This window comes from Morone saxatilis, unplaced genomic scaffold (genome assembly GCF_004916995.1).
Source record: "Morone saxatilis isolate NCDOM2014 unplaced genomic scaffold, NCSU_SB_2.0 Contig14, whole genome shotgun sequence".
NCBI lineage: Eukaryota > Metazoa > Chordata > Actinopteri > Moronidae > Morone > Morone saxatilis.
The window spans coordinates 5,927,036-5,939,757 of record NW_023339696.1 but is presented as its reverse complement, the minus strand read 5'-3'; the positions used below and the strand labels follow the sequence as shown (position 1 = coordinate 5,939,757).

Genomic DNA, 12,722 nt, shown 5'->3' with positions numbered 1-12,722 from the left:
AAAAGAAAACTATACAGCCATTTATGTTCTAATGGTCCTGTATCTTTCAATCGCCGTGGTTACTGTGTGCCATGCCAGAACATTTGGGTACAGCTGTAAAAGTTGCAGTTGTGAGCAGAAATAGTGTCTCCAAAAGTCTGCCAGGAAGCCGAGCCAGGGCCGCTGAATGAGAGAACGATAGGCAGGAAGAGCAGATAGCAGGTATGACAGCTTGAGCTTGTAACTGTAAGTGACAAGAGGGAGTAGGTAGGTGGAGGAGTGGATAGACAGGATGGGAGGAGGAGCAGATGAGTATGTTTGCAAAGAGGTGCCAGATTCTTCTTACTCTTGAGTTGCCCGGGTTGGTTTTTGGATAGTTACTGTGTAAACAGTGACCCTTCACCCTGTCCTATGTGGAGTATTTTTGTAAAGCAAATAGTAGTAAAAATCTATCTAAAAAAAGTATCTCAGTGATTCATGGGATGTTGTTCTCTGTGGAAGCTACAGTACACTTTGCAATTAAAACCTGTTCAGAGGCATTTTCTCGTAATATTGTTTCTAGGGCAGCTTAAGCATTCATCCATGGTGCAGGGCTGAATACGCACACAGAGAAAAGCATTTTGCTGTTTTGATCTAATCAGTTAACCAAAGGAATGTACTGAGGAACAGAGAAAGTTGAGGGTGGAACCACAGGAGGGAGGGTGTTCCTACTGGGAAGCAAGCCTCGTCAGGAATACTCTGCTGCATCGGGACAGCTGGTTATATCATTTTTTGGCTATATCGCAAATCGGGACCTTGCCCCTCTGACAGATGTGTCTCGCAGAGTTGTATCTTTCAGAAGACCTAAAAGCCCTCCTCAAATGAGATCAACTTAAAGACAATAAAAAATAAGGGTGTGGTATGTCAAAGTTTTTCAGTTTATCACCAACGGGACCACGAACTGCTTTGATAGCAGTGGATAACTACGACCAAACAGAAAAAGTAACCCCGTATGTAAGGCCGATTTTTTTAGACCTGGCAGGGCTGCTATATACCACTGATTTATTAGTTACATAAACCACCTTGCATTTTTGAGCTTCATTAAGTACAGATATTAGTATGCATGTCCGTCCTAAAGAAAAGGTCAGACAGAGAGAAAGACTTCATAGAGGAAGTCTTAAGCTCAAGGTTCCTTTCATGTGCAATCTCTTATCTGAAACGTTTCAGTCTTTTATGACTGCAGTGCCATAATAGTGTACCACCCATGTTTTATCATGAATGTTAGTTATATCTTAACACTGCCGCTCATTGAATATATTTTACCGCACACAATACACTACACAGTCACGCCTATAGGCCTGTCAAAGTGGCTGTCATACAGTCATACACACTAAATTCTTAACTGTGAAAAAGATTGTGTTGCCATCAAAGTTTACTTTATTTATTTTTACTTATTTTTACTTATCTTTTATCAAAGATTTTTCAAAAAGCAACCTTTTCTGGCTGGACCAAACTCCAAACATCCTAAGTGGACAGAGCGCTGACAGCTGCGGGACACCAGGTTTTAATCTCAGGGAATTCTAATCCAGCAGTATTTATACAGTATACATGCAAACAGATGAGCAAAACAATCAAGTTCCAACAAAGACTAACAAAGCTGGTCGAGATCATTTGTGATCCACGGCATCAGCAACACTTCACGGATCAAGTGAAGACAAGACAGAGATTAAATAAGAATCCATGGCAATTCACATGGTGTTGGTTGTGCAAGGCTTAAGTACCTAAACTGGATGTAGTATGTGTAAGTGCCCAGCATTTTCAAAAAGTGGAGCAATTTGCTTAGATTAAGGGTGGCAAGTGGTACTTTACTGCTCCTGTCTATGTATGGTTATAGGGGTTCTATTCAAAAGTACTCATAGGTCCAATAAGCAGTTGTGGGTCACTTAAAGACTACAGTTGGTTTAAACTTGCTGTTAGATGTGCACATGAAAACTTCATCATAGTTCAATACATTTTTAAACATTTTAAACATTTACTATACAGATGTTATCGTATGAATGCTTTAAGAACTGAATCACATTACAGGCGTTAGAGGATGGTGCTGGTATGACTGTACACAGGTCTGCCTTTTTTATTTACGCAAACCCTGACCACCAATCAGCCAATAAATATTCAAAAAGGAAGATAAGGTCGTCTCAGAAAATCATAAAAAAATAACTTTTGATCTCTTTTGACATTAGTATTGTATTGACACAATATTTTCCAGTTCATTTTCTCTTTTTTCTTGACTTAAAATGCAGTATGAAAGTACAAGATGAAGTAATTGCTGCTATTGTTTTGCATATCGCTCAGGTATATAAATAATAAAGTGAGCTCTGAATCTGGAGAAGGTATGGTAACCGTATGCTGTGTACTCTTTGTGTGTTACAGCACCTTCGTGTACGCTGCATAGAAGGAGTAGAGTTTCACACCCGTTCCTCCACCAAGGTCAGAGGGCGAATGGGACACAGATTCATGTTCATTGATGGAGACAAAGCTGTGTCTGGGTCTTACAGGTCAGTGCACTTTGTATATGTGCGTGTGAGTGTTTGAGCGAGTTTGAGAAGGAGATAAAGACTGAAAGACAGAGATTACCTCTGTGTGCTCCGCCTGTTTTTGTTTGTGTAGCATGGAGAGATATGAATAAAGAATGCACTGTGTCTATTAATGTTCAGTAGCATTCTCTACATTCTAGACAAACAGGTTGTAAACGTGTCAATGTACAAGAGAAATAAACACATGTACAGTGCAGTTTCTACCACATAATGATACATTTACTTGTGACTTTGTACTTCAAATAAGCTGTGGAGCCATTTTGTACATAGTTTGCCCAGTTGTCTGCCTGGTTCATTTATTGCTGTTTACTTTGCTCATATTTTCAGTGAAGAGCTGTTTGTCTTGTAATGTCTTCGTGTACTCTAAAGTAGTCTACCTTTGTGTTTGCTGTGGGTTCCTTTAGTTTCACTTGGACGTCATCGCGGCTGGAGAGAAATCTCATCACCGTGGTTACAGGCCAAGCAGTGGATGGCTTTGACAGACTGTTTCGCATCCTCTACGGGACCTCCAGCTCGGTTGACCTCCGGCAGGTCGCCACGGAACCTGAACCTGAACCGGAGCCCCTCCCACAAGCTGCCGCAGTGGCCCCTCCTTCTGCTGCTATTGCTAGGAAACTGTACAGTCCCAAATACGCCCTGGCTTTAGGCAACCCCAGCCCCAGCCCCGCCCCTTCTGCTGAAAACAGCAATTCCAACAAGACCAAAAGTCAAGAGAACTGCAAGACTCCAGAGGGCCCAGATACCAAGAAGGGGAGGCGGAGGAGGGCTAGTAAAGAAGCCATACAGGAGGCTCCTCCCATCCACCCCGGACTCGTCGATCTAGAGAAAGCATGCTTGATGTCATACCTGCCCACCTGGCCCGAGCCGGACCCCTCCAGTGATGTTATTGGGTTCATTAACATTCGGGATTCCAACAAACCAAATCAGGTCCATCTACAGAGATCTGAGATGTTTGGAACCAGCCAAGCGATCAAGTTTAGCAGTCCATTCAATAGGCCTAAGGAAACCCTGCCAGAGGTGGCCAAGCCCAGACAGCTGATGCAGATGAGTAAACTCAAACCAGCACAAGATAAAACCAAGGCTGAAGAGTCGGTGGTAGACAGAGCTCAGTCGACACAACTCAATGCACAGCCTGGTGAGAGCAAAAGTAACGCAGAGGCACCTGAGCAGAATTCACCTGCACCAGAGTGTGAATCTGAAAAAGACATTACGAAGACTCTTAACACCGAGGATAAATTACAATCAAATACACCCTCCAACCAAGAGACAAGCCACAACACCACACCTCACCTCAATGCGCACGCACCTCCCAGATCCAGTAGCAAAGTCCAAACTCCTAACACAAGCACCCCTTCACACAGCACCCAAGGTGTCACCGCAAACAATCCGAAGCCCGACTCCCTCCCTGGATCAAAAGCTAAAGAAGCAGAAACTAGTTTGAGTGCACAAACCTTGGACCCGCGTGGTCCCACTGACTCAAACACAGGAGGACACACGCAAACAAAGACAGTGCTGCCACATACGGATTCACACACACAGGCTGTTCACACACAGCCACAAAACTCTTCGGAAATGACCCCTAACGTCCAGACTCCCACCGCCAATAGACATGGGTCACCCTCCTCTACCTCCGCCATGAGCTCTCAGCCCGCCAGTTCCACCTCCCTTTCTGAAAATCACCACGTCTCCATTACTACAAGCACACCTACCAGTGCCAGTGCTCCTTTGTCCTCCATCAGCCCTTCTTCTTCCCTTCCTCCTGTTACCTCTTCTTCTACAACTCCCAATCCTGCCCTCCCTTCTTCCTCCAAATCCTCATCCTTGACCTCAGCTCCTCCCGTCCCAAAACCTCGTACTATCCAGCTGGTTATCAAAGACGGCGTCACCAGCGATGGCCAGAAGCTGCCTGAGTTCAGTGTCGCCAGGAGGCCTGAGACCAGCACAGACGCGCTGGTGGTCCCTAGCGAGCCCGCTGTAGCAACCGTGGCCCAGACATCGCCGGAAAAAGAGCCAGAACTGCAGAACAACAGTGGGAGCAAAACAGGAGCACAAAAAGATGCAGAGAACACAGGGAATATTGGAGAAGCTCCACAGCAAAAACAGAGTGGGACTTCCCAAGAGACGAAGAATGAGGAAGCAGTCGGACTACATGATGACAAGGCAGGAATGCAGCTGGTCACTGGAACCAACCTAGAAGCCCAGTCGGATGTTTTGATTACCGATGCATCAAAGGCAGAGAGTGTGAATATTCAAGAAATAATTCAGAAAGATGTTGAGCCCAAGACGTTGACATCGTTAGACTGCAAATTAACCCCACAGATAGACTGTGTAGCCGCAGCACAGGCAGGGACCAAGGGCCCAGAAAGAGCCCCGACAGGCTGCAAGTTTCCCGAAGTGCCAAATGAAAACAGGAAGAATGTCACACAAGGCAGAATGTACCGCGCAACCCCACATGAACTCCAGAGAATATCATATTGTGAATCCACTCCACATGATATAGGTGCAGTAGACGCTGTGGAGTCTTTAAAAGCTCCAACACACACTGTTTCTGCCACACACAACCCACACATGTCCAAAGACAGTGCTGGTGATAGCACACACACATCTGTTGTAGACACACTTGGCCAGCAAGGTAATCCGAGTTTCACACCAGAACACTGCACAGACGCTATGCCAGATACTACAAAACATAACACACACAGCACCCTTCAGGAGCTAATCCCTAAAGCACGGGGAAACACGCACACACCTGAAAAACCCCTGCATTTAGACCTGCGTTCGGCGACGCCTGAGAGGGAATCGCGGTTTCTCGCAGCTCTCGCACGCACACCAACTCCAGACGGATTTATTCCACGCATGCCCACCCCAGACTCACAAACGCACACACCGGATCCACGGTCATACACTCCAGACTTCCGGACACCCACGCCCGACGTTAGCGACGGGTATGTCTCACCAAGAACGGACTCCGCTCTCTCCACAACCTCAGAGGAGTATTACGAATGCAGCGACTCTCCTCTCCACGAGCCCGTGTTTGACCGAGCAGCCTACCGCAACCATGGGACGACAGAGGATCATGGTAGCTTCACACATACAAATACTCCTAATGCGACAAGCGTGGCCACTAGTCCTGCATACATAAATTATAACACTGCTGCTACATTAGGCACTACAGACCAGAATACCTCTAGCAGTGAAACACAGAGTTTGTCTGGGCCTGCTAGCGACTCTTCTTCATCTTCTTCACTTGAAAAGAAGCTGAAAAGGGGGGAGGAAGAAACCGTAAATGAAGAAAATGGGAGAGAAGCGGATGAAAAAGGGAGGAAAGTGAGTGTGGGAGAGAGGAGGACAGAGGGAGATTTGCGGGGGACACAAAGGAGAGCCAGCGAGGAAGCAAAAAGAACAGCAGACCATTTTAACCAAAGTAAAGATTCAACAGAGACAGTAGAAACGAGCAAGGAGGCCCAACCACAAGCCCCCAAGAGGAAGAGGGTGCTTAACCAATCAGCAGCAGAGAGACTGGTCGACGGAGGAGTGACTCCAGGAGAGCTAACCAGTGAGGGAGCAGAGCCAAAGCGGTTGTCCACAGGGGACCTTAAACCAAAGACGGTTTCTTCTGAGGGAGAGAGACCAGCATTAGGACCCAGCAGTGTGGAGAGGAGTGATAGGCCCCAGTTAACCAAAGACACTGAGGGGCAGAAGGTATGAACAGTAAGACAGCAGATTTAAATTCAAAATCATTCCATCAGACAAAAATAACTTTTAAAGCCGCCATACATTTGTACTTTTTAATTTAATCTAACCACCTTTTGAGGGCACCTGCTGTAAAACAGTAGTAGTGAAAGTAGTTTACCTGAAGTCAATGAGTATTTTATCCCTCCTATAGGTGTTTCCTTGTAGTTAGTGAGTTCCATCATTCAGCATTTTAAAAACTGCCACCCATGACATTTTGCAAAGCAAATAACAGAGCATCAAGTATAACATTTGCCAAGATATTTTTATCTTGTTGGCAGCAAAAATTAAGATCCATGTATTATTTAATTAAATGAGTTCTGACAAGCTTTTTGTCAGTTGTTTCTTATTTTAAAATGTCTGAATAGCAGAAAATGCAGCTCCGATCACAAACAAACTCCACCATACCAAAGGGTAAAATAATGACATATTAGTTTTTAAATTAAATATCAATCAATTGCAAGATTGATTCCACCCATACATGTTTGCTACATTTACTACTTAATACTATTTAAGTAATGCTATTTAGGTTATTGCTCTTACCAAGAAATAGTCTGGGACATAGGCTTTGGTGTTAGCACAGATTAAACAAACATATTAAATAAAGGTGGATTTATTACCTTTGGACAGAGCCAATCAAGCTTTTTTCCCATCTTTCCAGTCTTTCTGCTAAGCTAATTAGAGACTGTGTTAGCGTCATATTTAGAATACAGACATGAGTGCTATCAATCGTCTCATCTGACTCTGAAGAAGCGCATTTCTCAAATTATCATACGTGTCCTTTAATGGACATTTTTTCTAATTAGCTGTTGTTTGATAAAATGAACTAAGTCCAGTTCACATGAAATAAATGACACGTTTTACTCATGTTTTATTTTATTGTTGGTGTTTCATCATGTCCATCAAGTTCCTAGTAGGCAGTAGGTTGGAACGTAATGAAAGGAGCTTGTGCAAAAATGTAGCTGCTGAAGTCATGAAGTATCACTTAGGTGTTGAGGTGTGAGTCATTATCACAGCTCCGTCGGTGCTTAGTCAGCTCGGCTGTTTTACACGGCATGTTGTCTATCTATCTATATCTACCCTTACCATGTCTTGTGTGTGTCTAGGACTGTTGAGTACGCACCAGCAGAGCGTCTGTAAGTTTTAAACACACGACACTTGTTCATTATTGAACAAGGAGACTGCGTGTGAATTAAAGTGACACGCTCTTAATGAAGCGCCGTGTGCGCTCACCCCGGCTGCAATATTAATGAATCGATAAATTAATGATAGTTTCACATTTATTGCCGTGGTTTAACTCACTCACCGTTGACCCGAGTCTATGCTTTTCATCTAACACATCTATTCCAGCCGAGGAGGTGTTGTTGGCATGTTTTAACTCAGTTCTGTCATGTAATATTAACAAGAGGGACAATACAGCAGATTTCACAGGTTTGCTCCGAAGTACATTTCTTTTCCATTTGCAACAGCTTTTATGTCACTGGGCGTCACTTTGTAACATGTTACACTGCATTGCATGAAAGTTTCCAGCACACTAACAGAATACGATATGAGAAGTGGGTATCTGCTATCAGTAATGTGTCGTTAAATGTATTAACACCTCACTATACATACATTATACATATTCTCCATTCTCTTCTCCCTAGCTTTTGCAGACTCCTCCCAGACCTCCACGAGACCAACCATCCAGACCCCTTCGTTCTCCCTCAGCCAGCCAGCATTTTGGGCCTCGTCCCTGGGTAAGCCATCAGCTGAAGCAGGCAGAAAACAAGGCACTCAACAGTAGTTTCCAGGTGTTGGACAACGGCTCGTCTCCTCGCAGACCACCGGCTAGACCCCCTCCTCCAGCGGGAGCAGGTGCTGTTGGGTCCGCAGCTGGGCAGAAGCAGGCCGAAGTCTTGCACAGTCAGCGGAGCCTCCTCTCTCGACAGTCTCTTGCAGTGCAGGGCAGAGCCGGGCAGTCACCGAATCAACATTCTTACCCAAAACCCCAGGCCTCATTTCTCCACACACACCCGAACATACAGTCACAGCTCCATCCTGACTCCCACAACCAGACGGTATCAGCACAGGAGGCGTGCTGCCAGGAAGAAGGAAGGGCTCCTTTTAGCTTCACTTTTAGCAGGCTATACAGCCTTAAGGGCCTGAAGGACAAGATGAGTAAGCTGCCAGTACAGAGCAGGAGAGCCAGCACCAGCTCTCCGGTACACGGACGTAAGAGCACAGGCTAGTCTGGTACCGTTACTGTAGCACATCAAGCCGAAGAAGAGGTTGAAAGTCCAAGAAAACAGCTTTATAAAATCGTGACCCAGTGTTTGTGCTGTGAAAGGAACGCCACATTTCACATGTCCTGCTAACAAGGCAAATATTTGGCTCTGCGCTACCATTTCCTCCTAGGGTTACTTCTTGCTGACAGTTTTAGTGAATGTCTGAACTTTGACCCATGACTTGTGGCGTTGACCTGCTCCTGATTCGTCTGATGGAGGAAGCGCCCGCAGTTGTTTTCCACATGGCAGTTTCAATATGAAACCACTTCTGTGCGTCATGTTGCTCATTACTGACCAAACAAAGTGTGATAGGAGTGAAGTGTTTTTTTCTTTTTCTTCTGGCTTCTCATTTCTAGACACCGTTCTTCTTCTCAACTACTTCCTATTTACATTTTTTTTAGTAGCACTGGGAATTACCTCAGTTATTACTTTGATTTCAGAAAGATTTAAAATGTGGGACTTGCAGTAATATGGTATCTGTGCTTCCAATATGCTGTATGAGTGGGATTCATTCATCAAAACGCACATTAGTAGAGTTAAATAGTTTAAAATAGGTACTATCACTACATGTTTGTGTCAGTCTGTACTGTACTGTGTTTTGTGTGATCACAGATGGCTCTACCAACATGGTGTCACAGAGATTTACTATTCTCTGTCACCACTTTAAATTCTGTGAGCGGACAAATGAGTAAATGTTCAAACGGCTGACCTCGTGACAGGTGAACATAAATTAAATAGTTTATATTGTGTTTATATGAGTTGCGTGGGAGCATTTGTCACACGTTTGTATTATAATAGGACAGGTTTTTCCTCTTCTGTGCGTTCAAAAAGTGCTTACGATACGAGCCTGAATGCTGAAACTGTTGATGCGGAATGTTATATTATTGTTTGTTGATGTCTCAGACCTTCATTTTGGTTATTTTGCATTCTTCCGCTGTGTGCTGTACACAAGGTTATTGATTTATCCTTTGTTTACACTAAATCCCATTTACATCCAAAATGCTTTTTTGCCTGGAAGACAAAGTCACACCGACTGTGCCCGAACAAAGCATACGTTATCTGCAGAGACGAGCACAAACACCGCACAGGACAGGCTTGTTACTCTGAAGATAAATACAGATGTCCTGGGGATTATAACAGCAGTGTACAAGATGTGTAAAATGGTAATGTGGAGGACAAATAAACGTATCAGTGACATCAGTGACATGGCTGATGGAAAAAACAGAAAAAACAACTGTTTCGCAAAGCTACAAATGAGAAAAGCTGTAATCTTGTTATGGAGACAGACGTGGAATTTGTACACTTGCTAAATGTTTGCCTGTGTTTTAACTACTAAACCAGCTTTATTTGACTGCAGCGATTCCCCATATCACTGTTTGGCTCTGTGAGTTCTTGCGTTTTGTTTGTTTTGGGGTTGGAAGGCAGGTATTCACATTTTCACCCAGAGAAAACTAGGATTAATAAATGTTTTAAAACAAAATATAGATTATGAATCATGGATGGCTACCCTTTGGAGCTGTGAAAGGTCGCTCCGCATGCCAGCGGAGATACTTACAACTTGACATTGTCAAGTAAAAAAGAAAATGTAAACATCGGATGTATCTAACCGTTTCTTCTCGCTTCAGTTCCGTCAAAAAAGGGAGGTGAGGCACAGTCCCATGCTGCCTCTGGGGAAGCTTCAGTCGTCTTTTACAGCATATTGCAGCTCTGCAGTTAGGTAGTTAGTACCTATAATGCATGTCAGACAATACAATCAAGATGAGCCCAAAGGAGATTTTATCAGATGTTATCCGATATTCAGCACGAAGCACAGAAGCTCCGAGTTGTGCGAGTTGCATGAAAATCTCCAGCTGAGGTGTGAGGATTTATAGTTTATTCGCACATTAAAAGAACTTGTAGCTTTGATGTGTGAATTAACGGTCTTGGCCTGTTGAAAGTTTGTTTCTGTGTTGTAAAAACTGATCGCATGCCAGCAGAGACAAGTGTTACATCCAACGCCTGACTGACTCACCTGAATTTGCATGTTTAGGTAAGGAGAGGAAGAGAAATGGAAAGAGATATCTCTTTATTGCAGGGTAGGATGGCATGCAAACACACATGCTGTACATGCACACACACACACACTAAACTTCACACGCTACTAATTAATGCTGATGTCAGTGTCCAGGGTGAAGGTCCTGCCTTATCCAACCCAGCCACCTCCTTAAATGGACTTTCTTGCTCTTTTACACTGTCAGCTGACACGGATGTGTTACATTGGCGTTACATGACAGCCCACTGTGTCTCACACTTAAAGGGTATCTTGTGCACCCGTACAGAGATGTCGAGGGGCGTGACAAAACGTCAGTATTTGACGCCCTGGGAATGAGAACCTCTCTGAGTGAAATAGGTAAGGAAGTTGTTGAGAATATGGTACATGTTACATCTCATTTGTTCTGACAAAACCAAAACCTGTTTTTGTGTTAAATGACAAGTTGCCGTTTTATGGGATGGCTTCATGCTGGGCTATTTCTTGGCTGGAAACTTCGTGGAATTACTGCATGTTGCCAGGCAATAGCTCAGAGCCAAGAAATACGCCAGCACATAATAACCCCAGACAAATGAACAAATTGTCCTTTTTTTTAGGTTTTTGTATAGATAAAAAAAAAAAAATCTACCTTTAGACAGACCCAGGCTAGCTGTTTCCCCCTGCTTCCAGTCTTTGTGCTAAGCTAAGCTAACTGTCTGTTATCACTTCATATTTGTCATACAGACATGAGAGTGGTATCAATCTTCTCCGGTAACTCTTGGTAAGAAAATTAATATGTTTATTTGTATATATAGTTGTCTAGCTCCTAAGACATTACACATTAGACATTATATAGTGACAAATAGTGGAACAAAACAAAATTCATATAGAAATGAGATGAAATATGCTTTGTGAATAGTTTTCTGGGTCACACATCCAGATTTAGAATGAGTCAGACACAGTCAAGCACACACACACATCACACAAGGAGGATGCAGAGCAGTGATTGAGATGCAGAAAGCAGAGAGATGGAGAGCGAGAGAGAAACAAACTCCCTCCTTCTTATCTGAAGTGACTGAGAGGAAAACGACGAGGAAACTGCGAATAAAGCGAGAGACGGGGAGGTATGGAGAGACAGATATACATGGAGATACATGCAATGTGCAAAATAGTCTGTCGACTTCAAGCATCCACAGTGCGGACAGGCTTATTCACAAGTTTACATTTCAACCTTTTTTTTTATTTTATTGTATCCTGAATGGAGCAGGTTCATTTGGTGGAAAAGAGGTACTCCTAGTCCACATTTCTCTTCCTAATAGTTCCTGTTTGGAATCACAATGGCACTGTTTTTCAACCATTCATTTTACCTCCGCTTACTATCTCGCCATTGCATAGCTCATGACTATACATGGTTGATATTGAAGCAAAATATTACAGGAAACGCAAAACTTTTTTCTATGTTACATTTTAGCAATCTCAGTTTTTTTTAGTTAAGTTAATTTATTTCATTAAAAATTAAGAGATTACTCCACATACCTCTAGAGGCAGCTCTCTTACTACCAGTGGTACACCTACCATAGTTTGTTAACCAGTGTATTAGTGCATCGGACAATACTTATCTACCCTGTGTGTCTCTTGGTTCCTACTGAGGTTGTATGGTACATCTTTTAAAATTTATAACAAACATATAGTAAGATTTTCCTTAAAGACTAAAGTAATTTCCTAAAACAGCTGGACACTAGTTTTAAGCGAAAGCTTCTTTAGACATATATAACATTTGTTGGGGACTATTTTTATTCATGGATTAATACACATTTGTTGGTGTAGTGTAGCAGAATGCCTGTGTATGTGGGACTGACTCAAAATAAACTACAATGAAGAAACATGGCCTCGTCTATTCGTGGGGTTGTTGACACAAAGAGAAAGATGGAATATTTCCAAATGTATAACGCAGTTTAAAAAAGCTGACATGCTTGTGAAAACAAAATGATGCTTTAAAAATGACTTTAGTTATTATGACCCATTTAAATACCAGTTTCAGCTGCAAAGACTTGATTGTTACGAAAGACGGATCCATCATATCACCTGTTTTCTTGCCTGGAGTTTGTGTTTTTTGCTTGCTGTTATCTTGTGTCTAGTTATCAGAGCAAGAGGGGTGGAGCC

The 12,722-nt window shown here is 43.2% G+C and overlaps 1 protein-coding gene across 1 annotated transcript in view; it reads left to right on the top strand.

Moving 5' to 3' along the window:
* Positions 1-12,407, top strand: part of LOC118323644 (flocculation protein FLO11-like) — a 15,756-nt gene extending 3,349 nt beyond the window's left edge. The window contains exons 3-5 of the mRNA XM_035655677.1: positions 2,389-2,513; positions 2,957-6,254; positions 7,931-12,407. Of these exons, the coding sequence (XP_035511570.1) occupies positions 2,389-2,513; positions 2,957-6,254; positions 7,931-8,515 (4,008 nt within the window). The 3' untranslated portion in view covers positions 8,516-12,407. The remainder of the gene's footprint in view (positions 1-2,388; positions 2,514-2,956; positions 6,255-7,930) is intronic.
* The last annotated feature ends 315 nt before the right edge of the window (positions 12,408-12,722 follow it).